This window comes from Patagioenas fasciata, chromosome 2 (assembly GCF_037038585.1).
Source record: "Patagioenas fasciata isolate bPatFas1 chromosome 2, bPatFas1.hap1, whole genome shotgun sequence".
Taxonomy (NCBI): Eukaryota; Metazoa; Chordata; class Aves; order Columbiformes; family Columbidae; genus Patagioenas; species Patagioenas fasciata.
The window spans coordinates 77,422,850-77,448,808 of record NC_092521.1 but is presented as its reverse complement, the minus strand read 5'-3'; the positions used below and the strand labels follow the sequence as shown (position 1 = coordinate 77,448,808).

The window sequence follows — 25,959 nt, the reverse complement described above, 5'->3', positions numbered from 1 at the left end:
GTACAAAAAACAAAATAAGGAGAATGCGTTTTTCTTACTGAGTTGAAGCTTTCCCTGGTATTCAGTACAGTTGCACTATTAACATGGATTTGCTTTCATTAGAATGAGAAAGAAGGTGGTAGATGATCTGTTGTGTGGCACGGGTGAGCATCTCAATGAATGATCTTTCTCCTCAAAGTTCCTTAGCAAAATGAAAACTTTGGAAACTTTATTAAAGTACTCCTACTGTCAGAAATGTCGTTCTTAAAAAGCTTGTATTTGGCTTTTTTAATATATTCCTCTTAACTTTCATCCTTTCTTTGCACCAGTTTCAGGAAATGAGAGATTTGTATCTCACCCACGTAACAAACAGTCTGTCAGCTTCCACCACAATATATGTGGGTAATTTCAGCTGAAGGAGGGAAACCTGGAAGGAATATTTGTTTACGACTTTTTTTCCCCCTCCTTAGCATAAGCTAGAAAAAATAATTGCATGCAGTTGTCCTCTTTTTCAGAGGCTCCTAATACATCCACAGCCTATTTCAAATAGACCTTACTGATCATTCCTGATGGTCTGCAACAATACAGGAACTATTCCACTAATTCACTAGATAGAGTTTTTTAGTGTACTGCCTCAGTTCATTAATATTGAGCAACGTGAACTACAAAGCAACTTCTGCCCTCAGCCACCACTTAAGAAAATGGACTGTAATATCGTTTTGGGGAAAATACTTCTTTTGCTCAGGAAATTGATGTTTATATTTATGAAACACAAAATAAATGGGTGAAGAGCAGGAAAATCTCCTTCTCAATTGCTGTGCCACTCAGCTGCTCTGGGCACAGACACCACATGTGAAATGCAGGACATTATCCAATGTCACTGGATTTACTGCACATGCAGGTGCGGTACCAAAGACATCCATCACCCTTACAAGGACCCTGAGGCATCACAGTGTCTTGAGAAAAATGTCTTCCCCCATAGTTGGTGATAAATTAACGCGATAATGTGCTAACAGTGAGTAGCAAGAAGGGTGGGGAAATGCAGTAACTTGTCTCACATATTTTGTAAAATGTGTTCTCATTACTGGGCAGAATGGCAAAACCACATTAAATATTAATCTATCTGCAAGTATCATTTCTAGGGCTTTGTAAGTACCAGCACAGCATGAACATATATACTCTCTATTTATATCAGCTGATTTTCAGCGGTGTTTGGAATTGTAAATACTGAAATAAAGTAATACTATAATAAGTACCCTGTGCAAACACTGTTCAGTTGCATAATGTGTCCTAATTTGTGCAAATTGGAAGGAGATGGATGAAGACCTGAATTTGTGACCTTGGACATCACAAGTCATTCATTAGTGGACTTAATAAGGTACAAAGCCCAAATCTGATATGAGGTCAGATTTGACCTGTAACACATGTTTCTCATTTGTTTTCAAAAAATATTCTGGCAGTGCAAATGATTGAATTCCAAGAGTTAAGGAGAAGGTTTTTATGTACCTTTTTATGAGCTGATGAGAAGTCATTTCTGACAGAGATGGTGATTTATATGGAAAAAAAAGGACTGAGTTGCATACAGTGAAATCAACCTATTGGTTTAAAGGCAGAAATGTATTAAAAAAATTCAAAAGCACAGCCCTATAATAGTGTCATTGCAAGGGAGGCAACTTTCCTGTAGTTTCTCAACCACTACTGGGTATTGCTGTGCCAGTTCTTTTAAACTGTGGTGACCTTTGTCCAGTACAGTGAGTTTCATATCTGAGCAGCTCTCTGGTTTTGAGTAACTGCTCATGCGTATTAAATGGTCCCACTAGCTTTCCATTTTGTTGCATTTTTTTCTGCTTTAATTTCGAAAAAAATAGTGTTCTGGATTCTCAGTGGTAGTAATCTGGCAAAACCTCGTGAAAGTTAAACCATGTTAGCTGTTATTAGATAAGACTTGATTTATTGTCCCTTAAACTATATGTAGATTTTTGAAATTAGCTTAACTAAAATGATGATTTATACTTCCTGAAAATGTGAGAATCTAGTTTTTCTCCCAGTACAAGTATCATTGTGTTGTTTGACTCATAACTAATCAAATCAGCTGGGAAAATTAATTCCGGCAGAGCTAAACAAGGAATTAATTTGGCCTGTGCCATCTTATTATGTCTAGCAGATATTTAATGTTATGACACACATTTTTTATCAATGCAATCACAGGAAGCTCTAACCCATGGCATTAAAAGGTTTACTTTGCATCATATCATGCGGTCTCTACCTGTCAGAGGTGTTAGATGAGATTATATTAAAAAATCAGGGCTTGTTTTTAACACTAGTATTAAGGCTACAAATTTTCTAAATCCCTTTATCTGTTCAAAGCAAAGAAAAAATCTGCTGGGTGAATCGCTGTTCTGCTGGAGCAAAGTTTCTCTTTCTGGTAGTGAGCTTTGTGCAATAACCTGCTTATTGTCCAGGTGTTAATACTGCCCATTCTGGATATCGAACTAGGGTTATTTTCATGGCAAAACTCTTTATGTGATGAGAGGAAAAGTCTGCTTTGTGAGAGGTGGCTCTACCTTCTACACTGGAGTCTCAGACTGTATGGCTGGCAATGTGGCTGAACGCCTCCACAACTTGCATGGTGAGAAGCCAGAAGCAGCTGAAGAGCTGGAGGAGACTTGTCACACTGGGGCCTTTCAGGGGATGGAGGGCTCATGGACTTGCATTATTTAGTTTTCCACATCAGTGTTTCATGTTGTTGGTTTTTTCCCCTCTCATGAGAACAAAGAGAACACGGAAAACTGAGCAGGATGTGAAAAAAAAAATTCTCTTCATATGCGAGTTCTAGATTTGCCTCTTAAGATACGTTTACATTTGCTGGGCCTCTGTTCCCACCCAAAGAAACAAATGCAGTGAAAAAGTTTTGTTATGTCAGCTAGCTAAAACACTGTGATTTCTGCCTAATGCTATAGCTCCTCTATAAGGAGTATCAAGGAGGAAATGTGGTTTCCCTGTGAACATGTTATGCTAAAACTGAGAATGACTGCTTGCGGGCAGATCCCACACACAGACATAGACATTGTAGCTTCAACTGAGGCAATTGTCAAGAGTTTTTCTGTTTCTCGCTGACAGTCTGATTTGTATTTTTCAACAGTGGGATGGAGTAGGACCTCTCCCAGACTGTGCAGAACCACCCAAAGGAATCCAGATGCTGTGGCACCCTTCAATAGTCAAACCCTACCTCACACTTCTTTCTGAGTGCTCAAATCCAGACACGCTGGAGGGGGCAGCAGGGGCACTGCAGAACTTGGCTGCTGGGAGTTGGAAGGTAGGAATATTAACGAAATATGGATTTCTTTTTCAATTCAGAAAAAAATCCTACAGATGACAAGTAGGTGATATAAATGTGTCTGAATGCTCCTGGTAGTGGAATAACCCTCTGTTTTCATAGAACTATCTACAGTCAAATTTGAAATAGTATTTTAAGTCCTCTGGATTGATACAGGTAGTCATGTCATAGGACAAGTCAGCATACAGCAGTGAAAGTCACATTGGTCAAGTCAAGTATGAAAAATTGTCACTGAAAACCAATATCCAAATGAGGAGAAGAAGCATTTTTGTGAATCTAGGGTGACAGAGCCATGAAAAATGAGCCAAAAATATCACCAGTGACAATCAAATGAAACCAGATTGTTTATCATTGCAGAAACTGGTTGACATTCTGTCTCTTAAGAGAAAGCAGGTAAGAGCAGATCAAGATATAAGTGACGTGACATCAACACAAGTAGTCCTACCATATACCTATTTAAAAAATTAAGACATCATTATTATAAAGTGTCGACAATGTGATTAGATATGTAGAATAAGCAAGGAAATGCTCAATCAAGGTACTTTATTCCAGCTCATCCTACTTTTCAGTTATTATCAAAAGATCCATTTTTCTCTCTCATAATACTTGCAGTGAACTAAGAAAAAAATTAAGAACTTATTTATTAGATTTTGAAAATATTTCTAAATGTAGAACAAATCAATAAAATTCAAGATAACAGTTGAGTCTGGTTTACTTTTTGGAGCAATTCCTCCATCATTTTCCTGATGGTAAGCTAGTTGTATTGGGTGAAAGTACTAATTATCTAGTTCTATTCTGTAAAGATAATGTCTTGATTTTAAGTCAACTCTCAGTGGGAATTTTTTACATTTTCTACGAAAACATGCATATATGAGGAAATGCAATTATCAAAGCTAGATCTCAGAAGGTATCCTGTTTGGGTTTTAAGAATGTGGGCATTTGTATGTGATATGTAAATACTGATTTAATGAGGCATTCATTTTGGAATGTTAGCCCTGAGGCTAATAAGTTATTTTTTTGCCTTGAAGTTTTGTTGGAAGCTGAGTTGGCACATTCAGCAGATCTTCAGAGGCACATGATTTTTTTTTAGTCCACTCAACTTATAAATGCCTTTGACTATTGCCTTCATTGACATATGAAATGAGTAACAAAAGTATCTGGCAGCGATTTCTGTTCTACAAAGTGCTACGCATACACTGTGCTTGAAAATCATTATACTTTTATTATTCTCATATTCTAGACCACATCCGATTGTGTAATCCTGGCACAGAAACACAATAAATGTGTTTTATTCATCTGGGAATGGGTGTAGCCCTGGTCCAAATGAGAAAACAATGCGTGCATATTTACTAGGAGTAATAGGAGTGCTAAAATCCAAGTGGTGCTCCTTCTACAATTTCTAATAAATCTGTACCTGCCATCCTTTAGTTGGCAGAAGTGTGTGGTGGCAAGAGGAAGGAAGGCTCCGCAGAGCTCATTGGCATGTGCTGGGCTAGAAAAATTGATTTGAACTTTAATACTATCCCTGCTGATACCATGGGAAAAGCTCAGTTATTCTCATGTTGCTCTATTTTTCTAAAGGTTCGCCAGTGCCGTTACAAGTGATGTGCAGACACAAAATGAATATCCTTAATTTCACGTGTCATACTAGCCATTTTTGTGAGGGGAATAATCCTCTTTGGGGATTACATAAGCATTGATGTTTCCACCTTTTGACCTCTCTTTTCCACTGCTGCAGTCTTCTAAATATAAAACGACTGAAATAAAAGATAGAAAACTCCTAAAAGATGAGGTTATTCCTAAGAGGGATTTTAATTTTTTTTAGTTCCTCCAAGATATTGTAATTGTATAAAGAATGGGAATAGAATTTTTTTTGTTTGGGTTTTTTTTTTTACTTCAAGTCTTCAAAAAAAAAAACTTTAAGATGGACCGAAAGTGAGCAAACTGCATTAAAATAAATAGTATTGCTATTAATAGCAATAGCAATTGTGGGGTTTTTTTCCAATTAACATTATTTTACTAGAAGAAGAGTAAGGCTCACACACTTGTGAAGTAATGGTCTTTTCTGGAAAAAATTATGGTGCAGTTGATACGCTTGCATAATTCTTTCCTAGCTGTTTCACCTTTTTGGTTCCTCTGGTACAAAGCTGTCTAATCCTCTTTGGTGACAAACAGGTAACACTTAACCTTCACTGCAGATAACAGGAAGCCTGAATAATTTTTTAAAAAATTAAAAATCATGTAGAGGAGTTAGGTAAATGTCTGTGACTAGAATTAACAGATGATATGTGTCTAAATCCTCTAGACTGCATTTGAATATTTCAAACATATAGGCAAAGCAACAGTATGTAGCTTTAAGGATTAATAGCTGAGAGAGGCTAAAAGTTTTATTTCAGAGAATGCAGTTCTTCATTGACACATATACATAAAGTCAGCACATGCACACAGTAAATCTTAATCTATGGAGCATTTTTAGCACTGTTTCTGCTGCAGGAATTCTATCTAAAGCCAAATACTAACAAAAAAAAGAAAGAACTGTGACATACATATATTTGCATATAATTTTCCTGTGTCAAGATAATATGCTTTGGACCAAAGCCTTGACATATATTATATATTACCCATCTGTAACTTTTTTGTTTTTACAATGGCTAATACAATCTTTGGTCTGTGCAATTATTGTTGGAACCAAGACGATCTTTAACGAATCAGAAAAAGAGCATATTGGTGACAAATACATTAACAGGTCCAAATGAAAGTTTACCAATAAAACAGGATACTGACCTGAGGCATGAAGAAGGATATTTTCAGTGTGAAAATTCAACCTTGGATAGATCATGTCTGCATATCTTGACTTTGATGTATATTCTGGTTCTGAAGAAGAGATTGACAGCTTGTATACAAAACGGAACTCATTTTGGAAGAGGTTCTTTCAGGTGAATATGGAAGACTGTTCATACCACTTTCTGCACCAAGGTGTTACATAGGGAGGACACTGGTATTGGAATCTGAAGGAAGCAAACACATTCCTTCTGTGGAAAAATACATACGTATCCTCACGGACCTCTCTTTTTTGTTCATGTACTGATTTGATGCATCTGTGCATAATATGAATGACCCTTCTGGAATCATATATATGGAGACATCCAAATATGTATGCTTTTTGGGGAGATTTGACAAGTAAAAGTTTTCCACATCTCTGCCAGGATACATTTAAGAGGTGACTACTCCTTTGTGCAGTGGCCTGTGATACTGGCAGCATGTCCCCCTCCTGATGGGGTTGATGGCCACCAGCAGTCCACACTCCAAGTACACATTCAACCTGACAGGGTCGGGCTGTCAGCGTTGGGCTTGCATGCACCTACCCCCTTCCGCAGAGCTCAGCTGCTACCTGGGGCCAGGTGGGTTTCTCTTTGAGGGGACTCATTGCTGCCCAAAATATTTTCTCCCATCAAATCGTAACCAAGGTACTTTCACTGTGTCCTAAACCTCCTAGAGGCAAAAGGAGCAACACATAAAAAGGATGGCCATTGATTTGGGGTTTGCTTTCTTTTGTTGTCGGTCTGGGATATGGTTGTTTCCAAAAGTAGAATTTTTCTAATTATATTTAATATTAATTTGTATTTTAAAGCTGCCTAGTAATATGAAATAAAAATTTAGGCAATTTCTTCCCCATCAGGCAAATAAGGCTTGAGACATGCCTTTGGAAGCAGTGGAGACTCTTTACTTCCCACCAAATATCTACTTTCTGTTAGTTTTCTTTGCCACTTCATTTGGATTTTGGCAAGTTTGTGTAAAAATGCAAAAAGAAAAACAGGAGGTTTGCTGACTCAGTTGTATTCTGAAGACATTTGCCTGCTTATTAAGAAATTTCTCTCTCTCTCTTCAAACCTGAAGTCCTTTCTCCAACCTCATATCATTATTTATTTTAATACCTTGGATTAAAAAAAAAATTACAAGGTGTAAAATTACAAGACTCATCCTGTAAAAGGAAATATCCATATATCTTTTTATGTGTAGTCTGGCATCAGTATTTTTCCTTAGATGGCGGGAATAAAAGTAGCAAGTTCTTTTTAGTTTTCACCTTGGTCAGTAGGCTATTAATACATTAAATCTACTGAGCATGTAAAAAGTTATATGCACAATGTCCTAGAGTTAACAATGTCAAGAATCCAAGGTTATGTCCCTTCTGAACAAAATTCCCGTCTCACGAAGAAAGGAAGTATTGGGATATCTGTGTATTACTATGTCTGTCTATATGTATCTGACAGCTAAATTTAGGCTGATGTCAGTTTATCTGCCAGAGATATTTCTGCAATACCTTTTGTTGTGAACTCATAGAATCACAAAAGGGCTGCGGTCAGAAGGGACATCTGGAGATCATCTGGTCCAGCCCCCTGCTCAAGCAGGGTCAGCTAGAGCCAGTTGCCCAGGACCATGTCCAGACGGCTTTTGAATATCTCCAAGAATGGAGACTCCACAATATCTGTGGGCAACTTGTGTTGGTGCATAGTCATCCTCACAGTGAAAAAGCATTTCCTGATGTTCTGCAAACCTCCTGTGTTTCAGTTTGTTCCCATTGCCTCTGGTCCTACAATATTATCTTTTCTATTACACACAGTTAAAAACGCAGTGTTGTCACCACAAGTAGGATTTCCTTAGCTATGTCAGACCCTTAAAAATAATTCTTCATTCATACGATCTCATTTTGTTTTAAAATACTATCATAACTTACACAGGTAATGCATATCTTTTAAAGCCAGGAAACAAGATCTACTATGTTTCTGTTGGCAACATAATGACTTACATTAGAAGAGGGTAGCATAACTGCTCTGGGCCTTCGTTAGTCCCTACCATGTGCCCACTCTTCAGTCCAGTCACTTTTCAGACTTAACAAACTTCCCTCATGTGCTTTAATAACAGGATGGGCAGCTTCATTTTCCTGAGTGTCTCTTAGTTCCTTGGGCTCCTTAAAATCAGGAACAAGTGCTGCTCTGTTTAAGTCTTGCAATTGCATGAGGCCACAGCATTTTTTGGCTGGTTCGTTCTACCTCATTTCACTTCACTTGTGTGTGTGATCACAGTCAGCAGGGAATGATAAGGCTCTTTGGTTAGACAACTAAATGTCTCTGCCTTTGATCCCCAACAGGTAAAATACCCATGTGAATGAGGTTTATGGGTCATTGCCCTGATCTCTTGAGATAGCTAGATGCGATCTCGGTCTTTGTTCCTTTGGCAAGCAACTACATTTATTTTCTTAATTCCATCCTAGAGAAATCTGAGTCTCATGGGAGCCGGAGCTCCATTAAGTGTTTTATTAGATAAGGAAACTGAAAACATAAAAGGGACTGATTCAGTCACAAGGTCAACGCAGCTACTTCAAAGAGTAGTACGAAAAGAGTTTCAAGATCCTTACCATCCAGACACTTGCAGATAATGAGTAATTATTGTCTAATGCAGCAGACATCTAGGTTATCAATCTTCCTCTTATCAGGCAAGGACATATTGTGGGTTCCTTTCCAGACTTTTCTGATGACTCTAGTTATTTACATATTAACCCTTTGGAGTTTCATCACACTGTTCCAGAAGAAAGTTTTTTGGATTACAGGGAAAAGGCTTACATTAATTTTCTCCAAAATATTGATATTATGAATCCTTATGTGATAGGATGAAGAAAATTGCTTGTAAGCCATCACATCATCAACAAAGGCAATCATTTTAAATAAACAGTGCTTTATTCTGTCAGGAATTCTTACCTGGGTGGAATCCACTCCCTTAGATGAGGCTACATCAATTAATACCAGGAAACATATTGGCTCTGTAGGCAGGAATACAAGGTTCAAGTGACAGGAGAATATTCAGGAAGCACGACCAGCTGCTGCAAACACGCATATCACAGATACCATGAGAAGATCATCATGGACATCAGTTTGTGGAGTCGAAGCAGAGCAGCTGACAGTGAATTCATGCTCAGAGTAATCCCTTACTATCCTCAGTTTGCTTCACAAGAGGTGTGTCGCTTTTGTCTCAAAGCCTTTCTTTTTTTAATTATATTAGGTACAATGTTTGGAGAAGTCATTGTAATGGCTGTCAGATCATTTTGAATACATGGTGCACATTTGTACTCCAAAACCAAGAATTATGAGGTGCAAGGGCAATTACTTCTGAACTTTACATTCCTCAGACATCTAAGATATCTTCTGTTAACACCACTATAGTTTTCTCTAATTTATTTAATTAACTATATATCTTGACCCACTAGATTTTTTCCTTTCTCTTTAAGCTTGACTAAGGTTATGGAGCAAGAGCACAGTAACCAGTTAATACTTATCTCTTGTCCCAACACAAAGAAGTAGAGAACTTACTGGTGGCCTACCAGATGGGATCATTTTTAAGCACAAAACACTGCAGGCAGGGAAAAGAAAGTCTCCGGGAAGTACTCCCTCTCTTCAGAAATTGCAAAAGGATAAAAAAGATTTCAGAGTGGTGTGACATCTCAGTGATCCCAGTAGAGTTATTTGAGTAAAATAGATCAGTACTTTTCTAAGTGGAATGTAAAAATTGTCTTTTTTTTTTTTTTTTTCCTGATGCATGTATTACATTGAGTATGATCAGACAAAAAGGAATATTGATCTTTGATCACTCATCGATTTTTTATTATTTAACATGTAGTTCTCTTCCATGGTCTGTTGTTCCACTACTGTTAGGAAACAGCCCCCTTCCAAACCTCTCCTAGCAAACTCTGAGTCTCACTAATCTTCCTGGTTCTGTTGGTAATGTAGTTTGCTTTGTCATTCTTGCTGCTCTGATTTGGCTTTCATTTTGCAATTTTGTCTCAGCAATTCCTTTTGATATTCAATATCACAACAGTCTTTGAGTCATAATGTTGAACTGTACCAATACAATCAAATTCTAGTCAAAACTGAAGTGATGGATGGTGTGATGGTGAAATATTCTGGAGGTACTTCAGTAACACTGATGTCAATGCCAAGAAAGTGAATCCATTCAAAATATCACAGGATCACAGTATGTTTGGGATTGGAAGGGACCTCAAAAGATCATCTAGTCCAATCCCCCCGCTGGAACAGGAACGCCTAGGTGAGGTCGCACAGGAATGTGTCCAGGCGGGCTTTGAATGTCTCCAGGGAAGGAGACTCCACAACCCCCCTGGGCAGCCTGTTCCAGTCCTCTGTCACCCTCACTGAGAAGAAACTTCTTCTCAAATTTAAGTGGAACCTCTTGTGTTCCAGCTTGATCCCATTACTCCTTGTCCTATCATTGTTTGCCACTTGAGAACAGCCTGGCTCCATTCTCATGGCACTCAGCCTTTATATATTTATAAACATCAATAAGGTCACCCCTCAGTCTCCTCTTCTCCAAACTAAAGAGACCCAGCTCCCTCAGCCTTTCTTCATAAGGGAGATGCTCCACTCCCTTAATCATCTTTGTTGCCCTACGCTGGACCCTCTCCAGCAGTTCCCTGTCCTTCTTGAACTGAGGGGCCCAGAACTGGATACAATATTCCAGATGGGGTCTCACCAGGGCGGAGTAGAGGGGAAGGAGGACCTCTCTCGATCTACTGACCACCCCCCTTGTAATACACCCGAGGATGCCATTGGCCTTCCTGGCCACAAGGGCACAGGGCTGGCTCATGGTCATCCTGTTGTCCACCAGGACCCCCAGGTCCCTTTCCCCTACACTGCTCTCTAATACATAATTTCCCAGCCTATACTGGAACCTGGGGTTGTTCCTGCCCAGATGCAGGACTCTACACTTTCCCTTGTTCAATTTCATCAGGTTATTCCCCACCCAACTCTCCAGCCTGTCCAGGTCCCGCTGGATGGCAGTACAGCCTTCTGGCGTGTCAGCCACTCCTCCCAGCTTAGTGTCATCAGCAAACTTGCTGATAGTACACTCAATTCCCTCGTCCAAATCGTTAATGAATATATTGAATAATATTGGCCCAGGTACTGACCCCTGAGGCACTCCACTAGATACTGGTCTCCAACTGGACTCTGCATCATTGACCACCACTCTCTGGCTTCTCTCTTTAAGCCAGTTTGCAACCCACCTCACTACTCTATTGTCTAGACCACACCTCCTCAACTTAGCTGTGAGGATACTGTGAGAGACTGTGTCAAAGGCTTTACTGAAGTCAAGGTAGACCACATCCACCGCTCTGCCATCATCCATCCACCTTGTTACATTCTCATAAAAGGCTATGAGGTTGGTCAAGCATGACTTACCCTTGGTAAACCCCTGCTGACTGCCCCTAATGACCCTCTTATCCCTGATATGCCTTGAGATGACACCAAGGATAAGCTGTTCCATTACTTTCCCAGGGACAGAGGTGAAGGCTGACGGGTCTGTAATTACCCGGGTCCTCCTTCTTGCCCTTTTTGAAGACTGGAGTGACATTTGCTTTCCTCCAATCCTCGGGCACCTCTCCAGTTTCCCAAGACTTGGCAAAAATTATGGAGAGCGGTCTAGCAATGACTTCAGCCAGCTCCCTCAGCACCCACGGATGCATCCCATCTGGACCCATGGATTTATAGATGTCCAGACTATTTAATTGCTCCCTAACCCAGTCCTCATCAACTAAAGCAAACTCCTCCATTGACCTGGCTTCATTCAGGGTCTCAGGGGTACAGGGCTCCCCAGGACAGCCTCCAGCAGAGTAGACAAAGACAAAGAAGGTATTCAGCAATTCTGCCTTCTCTGTGTCTTCCGCCACCAGGGCACCCACCTCATTCATCAGTGGGCCTACATTGCCTCTGGTATTAGTTTTATCTGCTATGTATTTAAAAAAGTTCTTCTTGCTGTCCTTGACCCCTCTCGCCAGCTGTAATTCTAAGGAGGCCTTGACTATCCTAGCTGCCTTCCTACATCCTCTAACAGCAGCCTTATATTCCTCCCAAGTGGTCAGCCCCTGCTTCCATGACCTCTAAACTCTCCTCTTCTGCTTGAGCATACCCAACAGATCCCTATTCAACCACACAGGCCTCCTGGCTCCCTTTCTCGACTTCCTACGTGTGGGGATGCTCTGATCCTGAGCATGGAAGAAGCAATCTCTGAATGCAGTCCAGCTCTCTTGGGCCCCTTTTCCTTCAAGCAGTCTTGCCCACGGGATTTCCCCCAGCAATTGCTTGAAAAGGCCAAAGTTAGCCCTGCTAAAGTTCAGGGTTGCAATTCTACTTCCTATTCTGTTCCTGCCACACGAGATGCTGAACTCCACCATCTCATGGTCACTGCAGCCCAGGCAGCCCTCAACCTTTACTGCTTCGACCAGACCCTCTTTGTTAGTGAGGATGAGATCCAGCAGTGCACCTCTCCTGGTCGGCTCCTCCACCATCTGCATGAGGAAGTTATCATCAATGCACTGGAGGAACCTCCTGGACTGTGGCTGGCTGGCTGAATGGTCCTTCCAGCAAACATCAGGGAAGTTAAAATTACCCACGACAACCAGGGCCTGTGACTGTGAGGCCACTCTCAGCTGCGCATAGAAGGCCTCATCCACTTCCTCAACCTGATCTGGTGGCCTATAATAGACACCTATAACCGCATCACCCCTACCAGCCTGCCCCTTGATCCTGATCCATACACTCTCAACTTGTTCCTCATCCGCTCCTGGGCAGAATTTAGTACATTGCAGTTGCTCTCTCACATAGAGAACAACTCCACCACCACGCCTGGCTGGCCTGTCTTTCCTGAAAAGGGCGTAGCCATCCATGACCACATTCCAGTCATGTGAACTGTCCCACAACATTTCTGTAATTGCCACCAGATCGTAATCTCCTGGCCGAACATAGGATTCTAACTTCTCCTGCTTATTCCCCATGCTGCGCGCATTGGTGTACAGGTATTTCAGGGAGCGAGCAGAGCACACCAATTTCTCCCTAGGGGCACAGGAGGCCACCCGGTCCTCATCCGTTTTAGAATGCTGCCCCACCGGGACAAGCCCAGCTACAACCCCATCCCCCTTCGAGCCTAGTTTAAAGCTCTCCAAATGAGCCCAGCCAATTCCTGCCTCAGCATCCTTTTGCCCCTGCGAGATAAGCCTTTCCCGCGTAACACTGTCCAGACTGGAGTCTTATAAAACCAGTCATTATCAAAAAATCCAAAGCCCTGCCTGTAGCACCAGTCTTGGAGCCAACCATTTAGAGATTGAATTTTCCCATTCCACCCCACATCGTCACTTGAAGAGGGAAGGAGCGAAGAGGAGATCACTTGAGCCCCTGAATCTTTCACCATCCTTCCCAAGACCTTGAAATCGTTCTTCATTCCCCTCAGACTACGGGAAGCAGCTTCCTCCCCATCTGTCTGGAGGAAGCTGCTACCCACTACCCAGCAGCGGGTAGGAGTCTGTCGGGTGCACCAGTCTGGGGAGCTCTCTAGCAATATCCTTGATCCGGGCTCCAGGTAGACTACAGACTTCCCTAAGATGAGGGTCAACCCTGCATACTGAGCCCTCTGTTCCTTTCAGGAGGGAATTTCCTATTACAATCACCCTTCTTTCTTTCTTATCAGAGGCAGTCTTAAGTTGTGTAGTCAACTGCCTCTTCCTATGTGATCTTGTAGGCAGGCTTGGCATCACCTCCTCACCTACCTCTTCTTCAAGATTCAGGGCCTCAAACCTACTATGGAGGGGCACCTGGGGAGGCAAAGCAGGCAGGGAGGGGGGCTGCCCGTGATGCCGAACTGGAATACGCTTCCAACCCTCGTCTTCTTTTAGGTCCCCTACCTCTGCCCGACAGCAACAAGGGGCTGTCTCAGGACCTCCGCCTCTGTCCGAGAGGGCAGGAGGTCCATCTCCTTTTTGGGGGTACCTCCCTGGGGCCTTTCCGACTGGCACGTCAGGGTGTTACTTCACCAGTCGATCTCCCTTTCGCACTCCCTGATGGACCTCAGCGTCTCAACCTCCTCCTTAAGTTTCAAGTGTATATAATTGTTGGTAGTCCTTTGGCATTTTTGGTGGGGTTTTTTTGGTGGGTTTTTTTCATTTTGTGCTGGAAATTTTTCATTTCTTTAGTTTGGTCTGCTGTGGTCATCCTTCACAGGAGAACAAAGAAAACCATATGAAATACTAAAAGGACTTAACTGCCTAAATGCTTTTCAGTTTTTCTGAAATAATAAGTAAGTTTGATCTAGATTAATTACTCTTTTGTTGAGTTTCAGCCTAATGTAATCTTAATCCTTAGAGGCATTCAGCTCTGGAGAGGGTCCTTTATAATAATAACTGTGACAAACTAAAAACTAATTTTTTGGTTTACTGTATTTTTCTGTTTAATTACTATGACAAAAATAAAAAGGGAACTATCAATGACAGTGGACATAGAGATGCCCTAAGTACCTTCAAGGTGATGTATAGTAGTTAAGCCCTCTGAATTCAATTATCTGTAAAGAGTATTCATGCACAGATTGTGGCTCCTGTGCTTGTCTCTGATAATTTAGCCACAATCTGATGCGATAATAATGATTTGATTTTATTTTTTGGCTTCTTGTTCACTCTGAAGTCTTTGCCATTCCCATAGGAACCCTTTCTCTTTACAAACTGAACAGCTGACACTGACACTGATTTGTGGAGTAACAGGATGATTAAGTATATTGGCAGAGTGCCTCATTTACCTACTGGTAGGCAACAAACCCTTCCTTTCTTTTCTTATTATTTTTCATCTCTTTTATAATTCACTGAACTTATATTAGCAATTGACCTGCAATGGGGAAATACAGGTGAGTTTCACGATGGCTTTAGGCAAACAAAAGGATCATCAGCACACGCAAGAGCGGATCAATTTTTCCATTCTTTGCAAGAATAAAATAGCCGTTTTGAGGCATCTCAATTTGAATGTTCCGGAAATCCACACAGCACAGCCTAATTGCTTGCAGAGACTTCTCCTAATTGGCTGCTTAAGGAAAGAGACACAGACAGCTCTTACCACTTTCCACATGGAAAGTTCTCTGGAGACTGTCGAAACAATTAATAGACATTTCTGTGTTTCTGCCTAAGGTGCATGACTTGGAAACGCAGATGAAATGATAGCAAATCACACATTGAGAAGTCTGTGTGAACTTCTCCCAAAGCGATAGCATTCTCTGGAAAGAGAGAGCTGGGGGGAAAGAATGCACCGGGGAGAAGAGAGGTTTCACACATCCTTTTCTCTCTTTCTCCCATTGTTTTATGTATGTGTGTCCATATGTGCATCTGTAAAACATTATATCTGGATTTTTCCCCTATGAAAACATTGGAGTGGTATTTTTGACTATTGTGATCAAATTAATTGGTTCATTACACACGCTGAAGGCTTGCATGTCATTTATTCAGTAAGGAGGTTTATGTTGTCTCTTTTTTTCATACTGAGTTATTTCAGTGTTTCTCCTACAATGTCTTCTGCTCTCCCTAGGGTTAAAAAAATGCATTTCTTAATTTGTTTCTTTCAGACTTTGTTTTAGAATGGATGATGAAAATACTACAATCCAAGTCTGTTCTAAGCCTGGGTTTCATAAAACAAGTGCTTGTGTTTTCCCTTGGTAGCTGACTAAAAAAATCCAAAGGAAAACTATTTACTGAGGTTTTAATATGGAGTTTTTTATAGTATATGGAATAATCTGTAAGATCATTTTAGATTCTCTCTGGTATTGAATAAACACAAATAAGGTTTTCCTTAAAAACAAACACCCCCAGCGTTTCCCCATGTGACCCATATTGGAGGCACTATATCTGTGACGTCCTTTAGTGATGAACGAGAGTATCTTTCAGTACAGAGTCTGCAAGCTTCAGCTCTCTCCTCACCCAGACACACTCACTCCTTTCTCGCTGCTGTCGTGAACTCTCACTCCGGCCGTCACCTTGTCATCACGGCAGATGCAGCGGAGGCCTCCCCTGTGAGAGGTGTAAAAAAAACAGCAACGGGAGTTTTTAAGTGTAAAGAGCTATTGCTTTGGGTACTCCCAGCTGCAGGTGAGAGTGTGTTTAACTGGCAAGTAAATACATGTTGGTTAAAAAGAGGAAGCTTAGACAGGTTAATTTGGTGTTTTCATAGCATCCTTTATATTTAGTATTCCATTAAAACCAAGATATAGGAAAGAAATTATTTTTCAGCAGATACTTCCAGTTAAACTCACTGATCTTTAAGATGTTTTACTTTTTTATATGATGATCATCCTATACACTGGTTCTAGAGAGAAGACTGGAGGAGAGAGCATAGAATAAGATCAGTCAAGAATCCTGATACCACTTCTTTCACCTAAAACCTATCTGCTTTGCTGCAGAAAATGCTGTTTTAGACATATTACACTACTGTGCTTAGCGATGCCGAGAACCCGATGTCTCATTTACGTGACTTTAAAGCTTATTGTAACCATTATCACTTTCATCTACAGCAAAGTCCATTCAGCTAGCTTTTGTTCTGTGTGGTTATTACAGAGGAGAAAAAATTATTTTATTTTCTTTAAATGCTGGTTTCTTTTCCTAATTTCCCCTGAATGCCTTCACTTGGAATGAATTTCCACTCCAGATATTGCAACATTGCAGCCCTTGTTTGTCTCTGTATCTACGATTGTTATCATAAAATAGATGCTTACTTTTGCTGTTCAAGGCACCTGTCCATAGCATAAACAGATGCTAGCTTTTAAAGTGAGCAATTCAGCTCTGGTAAGTAAAGGCCATATGAAGAGGCTAAGCATGGTCTGATGACAGTGAGTGGGCTTACAATGTTCTAATGCTTCATTTAATGGAATTTGGTTTTATAATACTTTCTCTGTTTATGGAGAAATGATATTGTGATCTAACCGTTCTTTAAGGTGTGACTTAACTGTTCTTTAAGGAAGCTTTGTCAAAAGAAAAGGGTCATCATGATCTGAAAATCCTAAGGCTCATCAGCTTAGTTTCTGAAATATTTGAAGTATTTCAAAGGCTAAGGGCTTCCAGAACTTTGTCTTCACCTTCCAGGTATGATGGCAGGATAAGTATCCATGTCAGAGTACTGAAAGGAGGGGGAAGCTCTGCTTCAATGAATTCCTTTAAACTATCAGTACGAGGAGCACAAGTATGAACTTCAGGAAAATGACAGAGAAGATTTCAGAATTAACATCCTGCAGGTGTCCAAATATCTTGAATTTGGCAATATCCATAGATTTTCAAACCACAAGGTCACAGTTTTGGTCTTATGTTTTTTCCAACTTCTGGAGCTAACAGTGGTATGAAAAAGATAATAGTATAGTTAATCTTCCATCCCTTCAAATGTTGGGAACCCCAAGTTGTGCAACATTGGATGGACCTCCTAGTCGTGGTACACTGCACAGATCCCATCCATGGAGAAGTTCACTGGCATGATAGTCTTTAGAACTCTTAGAGGATTTTCTTTGAAGTAAACATGTCTATTCATTATTCCTACTGTCAAGGAAAATGATATTCACATGAGAACATGCTGCTTCACTTTGAGATAAAGACAAGGGTGTACCATTGGTATTACAACCAGCTGCAAAGTGGGAGATGCCTACAGGTTTCTCCAGTACAATCTGCCCCAGATTTATCCTGCAGCCATGTGGCACATGCGTCACAGCACAGAACAGGCCTGCACCTCCCTCCAGTCAGCTCTTATGTGAATCTCCTGACTGCTCCATGTATAATAGTCTTTCAGTTAGGACCACTACAAGTGCCAAAACCAAACTTGCCGTTGTCCTCATTTTTCCTTCTGAATAAGGTGACAATCACAAGAGATATTATAACAGCATGTTCATGTTTTCAGAGTAAGTAGTTCTTACAGTAATAACAAAGAAATACTCAGACCTCTTGAACATGTTTTGTAATATGTATTTTGTAACATAAATCTTGTTTTAGCACTGAACAAGCATCATTAGATGATGCATAGAAAATGCTGATGCAAAGCAAGTGATCTGCAGACCTGAGCTGTGAAAATGTAACCAGATGTGCTAGGAGTAAAGTCAATTCATCATTTAATTTCTCTGCCATCATAAAAAATTAACACGTATTTCAAAATCAAGTAATTGCTTAACGTCATAAATGCAATTATTTCCTCTCTTTGGAGTTTGCACCCAATGCTTCTGTTACCCTGTACCCAATACCTATAACCTGAGATGCCCTGCTTTCTGTAGTGGATTTCTCACTTTCTTCTTCACACTCTCCCATGTGTCTTCACAGTGGTCAGTGTATATCCGCGCTGCTGTCCGCAAAGAAAAAGGATTGCCAATCCTGGTGGAACTGCTTCGAATAGACAATGACCGGGTGGTATGTGCAGTTGCTACAGCTTTACGAAACATGGCCTTAGATGTCAGAAATAAGGAGTTAATAGGTATGTTCTTTCCAAACAACCTATATATTCTGCGAGTTTGCTGTTTTTTTCTTCAAGTTTGCAGCAGAATGAGCACAATGAAAACAACTATTCTCACATTTCTTGCACAACTTCTTTAATCCCTTCTCTAATGTGTCATATTCGCATTTTATGTGACAGCTTAATTTTATATTGCAAGGAATTGTTAAATTATTTAAACATCATGCAGTGTTCCAAGATCTGTCATACTGTAATCTCCAGAAGAAAAGCAATGGCTTTGCTCTGATTGAGCACTTCGTTCTTAGGCTGGCAATAGCACTTGCATCTTCCAAATTGAGGATCTAAGCAGAGCAGCCACTCCTGGTCCTCAGATTATCTATTGCAAATATTTTGGGGTCATGAAGTGACAAATCATAAGGATGGTAAGATAGTTCCAAGAATTTACTGGGCAGATTAGTAGCTCCAGCAAGAGAACTGGGAGTTGCTTGATTCACAAACACATATATAGTTAAGGAAGAGAAAAACAATTTACATACATCATTGTTGCCCCTGAATTCTGATCGTATGGTAAGCAAACATCTTGGGTTTTGTTTTGTGGTTTCTGGGTTGTTTGGGTTTTTTCTTTTTTTGTTTGGTTTGTGGTTTTTTGTGTTTTTTTTTTTAATTCTAATTTGGTTTTGGTTTGGATTATTATTATTATTATTATTATTAGGTTTAAGTTTAGGTTTAGGTTTTTTATGGGATTTTTTTAGCTGAAATTCATCCAAATACTGTGGATCATTGAACTTCTATTTTCATGTTCTGTCTTTGAAAAATAATCACTTCTTTGCTTTTGAACTATTTCAACAGTCATGACAAAACTATCTCTGCTTCTTCTGTACATTAAGAGCGTATTTTTTATTCATTTTTGCAAAGTTGTTAATTTATTACCATTACAGCATACTTCTCCTCCTCTGCTTTTAATTACAGCATTCCACAAATAAATACTTCGATTGGGATGTTTTATTATTTGTATCCAGTGCTATCTCAGGGTTAGCGCTTCCTTACAGCAGTGCTCTGCAGGTTGTTAAAACAAGGCAATCACTCCCCTCATGTCTTGTACGAACTAGAGAGACTTCATTGACAAAATATTTTGAAACAAATAAGAGGTAGAGATTGGTGAATAGTGTAAACCTGCTGCGGTTGCCCAGGGATTGAACTCAAGACTGATGCTTTACCTGCAAGACCAGCCTCCTTGTTCAGCTTTTTCTTGTGTTATAGTTGATAAAACTGGCATGACATGAGATTTGTTTGATGTATTGTGTTCAGCTTTCAGGAAGCAGGATGCCGCATATGTGTTCTTAGTGGTTGTGGGTTTTTTTGTTTTCTAGGAATTTAAAAGTAGAAATTATTGCTGAAGCAAGTATATCAGGCTGTCTAATCTGGATTAATAATAGACCTTAGCTTTTTTCTCTCATGATCCACCTCCCCATTCAGTCTGCAGTATGTCATAGTCTCTATTATTTAACATCTTATTTCTTTCTTTGTGGGGCTTCCTCTAAAGGATTCACAGACCACATTAATGCTGTTTTCTTCTATATTCTCTTATTCCTACTTATTGACATCACAAAAAGCTCTTTACAGTTGCATTTACTGAGTATATACGTGTTTTGTAATGCCATGACTTAGACTATATATGGTTACCTTTTCTGCACTCTGATTATTTTTTTTTAATTGAAAGTTTTATTTCTTTCCCAAATATGCAAATTTGATTTACAGAAGTAAGACTAAACATGTGAAAATGGAGCTGTCTTAATACAATGTGCCATTCAAAATATTCAGTAAATTATGAATAATAAGCTTGCATAACCTCCACACTTTAATTTTTTATGGAATTCTTGGAGAACATATGATATAAACAAAAAATGAATTTTTAAAAGGTGGGAAAAGTGTTGAAAATAATTACCTTATAAATTTATTTATGTAGCCAACCTGTAATGGTTATGCTGTGATGTTCAGATTTCAGTTATTTGTGGGGTGATTCTGGGGAATCATACTTTATGACTGCAGTACAAATTTGCTGCAGTTTAAAAAAGTCCAAACATGCCGATATGACAGGGAAGTTATGACTATAATTACTGAACTATTTCAGCTGTGATCTTTATATGTTTTTTCTTTGGCTTTCATCATTGAACTTCAAAGAAATAGTAATAACAGTCATTATTTCTCTTGTTCCTGAATATTTTTTAGCAAATAGGACATATCATAGCTGCCCATAAATCACTGTTGAGGCATCTGGCAAATATATAGAAAAGCTCGCTAAAATCCAAACTCACCTGTACCAAACTATGAAACAAACAAAAAGACCGCTCTTCTGAAATGACCAGAAGTTTCTTTCTCGACTCCATTGAATTGGCTGATCTGTTTTGTTTATCACACAGATCTATCAAGTGTGTTGTTATGTTGCTAAAGGTTGGTACCAGGTTTCTCATATAGTTTAGGTGAGCCATCCCCATAACAGCATTTTCTTAATTTATATTGAGGTCTTCTTCCTGGGCTTCATTTCAGGCATGTTCCATGTCCTCAATAGGACTCTCTTTTTTCTCCTCCATCGCTTTTACATTGCGCCATGTGCCTCAAGGCTGAGACAGCAGACACATTCGTCTTTCTCCTTCTGAAAACTAAACTTCACTCAGACAAAAGCATGTTAAACCTGGCCTACTTAGTACTGACACGAGGTAATCCAGCACCCAGTTTCTCCTCCTTGGGCATTACTGCCCAGGTGTGTTCTTGGTCACAGTCAGATCACATTCAGTTTTCATTTGCCTTTCAGGACCCTGTCTGCATGAAAGAGAATCCAACCTGTGCTGCTTCCCAAGAGTGCACCACATGGGAAGGTCTATCAGCCTTTTCTCTCTCCCGACAGTGTCACAGCTAAGAGAAATGGTGTGTGGATTTTGAAAAGATTCACTACTGATATTGCCTGGTTTGTTCTTCTTTAGTTTCAGCACTGTAGGCTGCACAGTGCTCCCATGTCCATCTGGTAGCCCAGCATCTGCCTGCTTCTTTTCATGTGCTCTGCAAGTATTGTGGAAAGCATGTTTTCCCACCTTTTAGCAGATTCTGTCTCTGCTAAGCTTCTTCATGGGGCCATTAGCTTCTCTCACCAGTCCAACTCTATGTCTCTGAGTTGGCCAAAAATCACACTTTTTTTTTCTTTTGGTCATTCACTTAGATAGAAGAAAGTCACATTTGACCCACAAGTCCTCCAAGAGCTTTGTTGATAACCTCTGTGTATTTATGTCACCCTGATGTTCCTTTTTCCTTTATCTTTCCCTCTCTGAAAAAAGAAAAAAAAAAAAATGCTGAGGAGGGAGAAGTAGAATAACAAACACACCCTCTGTGTCCCCTCAGCACTATATAGGTGCCTTAATCTGAGGATATGGCATTATTCTCCCTCCCCAAGGAATGACACTTTTCACTGGAGAACTACCTGCAGACCTGCTGCTTCTGGCAGTGCCACAGCAGGATGCCAGTCAGGCCAGTGCCTGGTGCAGAGCTGTCCCACCGTCTTCCCTACCGTAAGCACACCTATAGACTTTTACTCTCTTGTTGGAATGATGTCAAAAAATTGCAAACTTAAAATAATATTTTTTTCTTTAAATAGAGGAAATTTGGATCAGCTGGGTGGGGCAGAAAGGCTTAAAAATAAATCCATCTCCTGTAAACAGCACCTTTGCAGGATGACTTGCTTCTGTGTGGTCTGTTTCACCAGCTTTCAATGCCTTTCTGATTCAAACACCTTCCACACAGTCTTCTGGCCTTCTAGGAAACTTTGTGGATCATCTGATAGATCCTGCTCTGCAGACCCATGTCCTACTTTAGAGGACCCCTCTTTTCCTCCCTGGAGTTTCCCAGCCAGATCTGGTGCAGCAGCCTCCCTTCTTGTTGGTCCCACTCCCTCCTCAGCATCTGAGAGAGCTTTCCAAAGTGAGATTCCTCATTCAATCTTGGGGAATGAGCCAGCATCATCTTTCTCTTATCTGAAACACAAACAGCAGTTTTCCTCTCTTCTGCCATCCATGACCTCTTTAACAAAAGGGAACATGAAATATACAGCTAATTAGAGATTATGTCACTTGTTATTCTGCCTACACAAGCAGGTACAGACTGTCCCTGTCAGTGAAATTTTTAAAGGTTGAATTTCTGTCCCCAAGATTTTCATTTGCATTGTGATTCTATAGGCACGGCATTTACCTTTGATTTTAAATGACAATTATTTTGGCATTTTAAAGTGCAGTAGGTGGTCTTTCAGAAGGGTTAAGCTGATTTTTTGAGCTGCCCCAGATGAGAAATTTGTCACTATTCATGTATAACAGAATATTTACAATATAGGATTTGCCCTGTTGAAGCACAATTGGGAACTTGTACTACTATTGCATTTCATACTGTTTAGTGGTAAGTCCACAGTATATGATTTTGGAATGAATGCAGAACTGGAGGTAAAATTTTTAAAATTTCAATGCACAGTTTTGTGCTTCAGGTGTTTCTATCAGTTTCCTCTCATCCTGACAGTGGTTTCTAATGCTATTCTGGGTCAATGTTGTTTGAGAGAAGTATTGTGCTAGTGATTCAAGAGCACCATTCTTTCTCTTGACCTCTTGGCCTGTATTTTTGTGGTTAAATAAAAGAGACTTGAAGTGTTTTGATCACTCACCCTCAAATAAAAAAGGAAGACAATTCCACCTAAATGTTTTTTTGCTGACTTCTTATCCTGCATTAGAGGATATATCCTTATGTATCTCTCCCTTAAAATGTATAGAGAATCCATATGTCTGTTCAGGGCTGTAGATTCTAGGGAGTCTGATGGGATAAATTGAAGTGTTGCAACACCAAAGACATCTTTCTTGTGGCTATCGCTGTAAAATCATCATTCAGATAAGCAAAGTTAGTGATACAATTTCTGCCATGTTCACAAGATTTTGAATCAAATCTTGAAACAGGGCCTGTAGCAGAGTAGTTTTTTAATAACTGTTCCTGAGTTGAGGGCTACAAGGTGTCAGTACTGAATTATTCTCAATTCACTACTCATCTGTTGGCAATGCAGTTATAAGATATACATAAAATTTGAGGATAGCATATCAATTATATTGTTAATGTGTGTTGGAACCTGCTTAATCTTTCTAGGCATCTTAAAGGTCATTGTCCAGTATAAGATACCTATATGCCGCTGAGTGTATGCCTCACCATCTTCTGAGCAATGTGGGCCTATTTGGGTGCCTGAAATAACTGGTGTTTGTTTTAAAATTTTAGTGCTAAACTTGAGAAAGTTTGATTAAAATACATATCAGGAGTTCTCAAATCTAATGAACCATTAGACTCACAGAATAATTCAGGTTGGAAGGAATGTGAGGAGGTCATCTTGTCCAGCCTTGCACTCAAAGCAGGGTCAGGTCTGTTATTTCAAAGTGTGATATTGATTCACATTTGGAAAAAAATTGCTTTAGGTTGTTAGGCTGAAAACACGTCAAAAATAAGTATTTGCATTCTCACAGCAGAACGTGACGCTTCTGGAGCATAAATAACCACATGGGGTTCTCCTACCTTAGAATATGGCCACATTCTAAGACTGTAAATCTGTTTAAGTATTAATAATAAATCCAAGTGAAAACAGCATTCACTTTTGTAGTTACAAGACCTGCAGATATAAGAAATTCCAACTCATAGTAATGTATATTGATAGAGAATATGGGAATGGTTTTGGGAGATAATTAAATCAAACATGCAGCTTTCATTCCACTTACACTGTCTATCTGCAGTTTTCTCTCCTTTTTGAATATGAGCTCTTCTGAATTTCTCACACATACATCTCCAAGGATCTGAAAGTGAGATGCTGAATTTTTTTATTGATTTTTTAATTGACTTATAAAGTATCTTAGTCACTGAAATGTTAAACTGATGTAAATTCACCATGGAAAAGATGCCAGAAAGCATTAATCAGGAATCTTAGACGCTTGTTCAGAAGAAGGTGGAGACAGAATATATGTTGCAATTTGTTTAATTTGTGTGAGCTTTTATTGCACTTCATTTGTTGTATTTAATAGTTGAGCTGTGTGAAACCTATATTATGGTAAACAGATACCTGAATAAGAAGAGACTGTCATCCAGAGGTTGATTTAGGAAATGGAAGATATGGCCATGCATTAATAGCTGGTGCTCTTTATATCAATAAAGAGAAAGATGTTAGTTAAATTGGCAAATGCATAATTGAGTTCTGATGTTTTATTACACCTATATGTCAAAGTCCAAACTTCCTGAATTCTAGCGTTGCACCCGTAAGTTAGCTGAGAATTTTAACTGATGAAAGTTTAAGTGTTAAATATTTTTTTCCATTACAGTGTAAAAGCCTTGTATCAAGGAGATTTTCATTTTTTTCATGTGCCTTGAGCCACTTGTGCATTGCCTTTTGCTCCAGTTTATCTCAAATATATTTTTGACAAGCAGAACTTGTAGTTATAGAGGTTAGGAAAGGTTTCCTTCCGTGGTCGTTTCTTATTACATAATATTCTCAAGAGAAGGGATTTAGGGGGAAAAACAATGTTGGTTAAACCAAATTCTCATTTTTCGTATCAAAGTGAAGATCAAGCATTTTCAGGTCTAGATTAACTCTTTTACATCTGCACTTCCCTATTGCCTAAGCATGGCTCTCTGGATTTGGAGGGATTTTTATCTACTGTGAACCATCTGAAAATCTGGTGTTTCAGCTAATCAGGTAGGCTTCTGCTGTGGACAGTAGAGAGAAAATGGCATATCCAGGTGTTCATCCCACTTGCTTCTGTCACCTAAAGTCTTGAATCTTATGGTGGGTGCGTCCTGTGTGAGAACCTAGAGAAGTAGCTAGAGACTTGATGTCTAACTTTTGGGTGAGTGAAGATAAGCAAGTAGTATCTCATCAGAAATTGTTCTGATAATGCAGAATAAGTACTGTCCCACTCCCCTTTAACTAGCTCAGTAGGCTTTGCAAGCAATTAGTGAAAAGGTGCTGTGGTTTTTCATTGTACCTCAAAACAACAGAAATAACCGTATACAGGCTCAGATCTAGGATAACGAAGAATATCACTTTCACAGACCTGTTTTTCATTGTAATACTAAGTCAAAGAATCACACAACATTTTCATCTCCACAAAATAAGATCAAGATGCCTCACAGTACTAATGATAACCCAGACCCAGGTCAGCTGTTCCTTGTAGTAGAATAATCTGTGGGAAAATGCCTGGAAAATGCCTGTGTTTCTGTTTCAAATGCCAGAGTCTCAAGAGAATCATCTTTAGGACTGCAACACGATACCTTATCTAGATGATGGCAGTAATTTTA

General features: G+C 39.7%; 1 protein-coding gene across 18 annotated transcripts in view; it reads left to right on the top strand.

Annotated features, from left to right (window-relative positions):
- Nucleotides 1-25,959, top strand: part of CTNND2 (catenin delta 2) — a 650,551-nt gene that overhangs the window by 556,556 nt on the left and 68,036 nt on the right. For all 18 annotated transcript variants that reach the window (XM_071804478.1, XM_071804466.1, XM_071804465.1 and 15 more), the window contains 2 exons: nt 3,122-3,295; nt 18,477-18,627. In XM_071804478.1, coding sequence (XP_071660579.1) covers nt 3,122-3,295; nt 18,477-18,627 — 325 coding nt within the window. The remainder of the gene's footprint in view (nt 1-3,121; nt 3,296-18,476; nt 18,628-25,959) is intronic.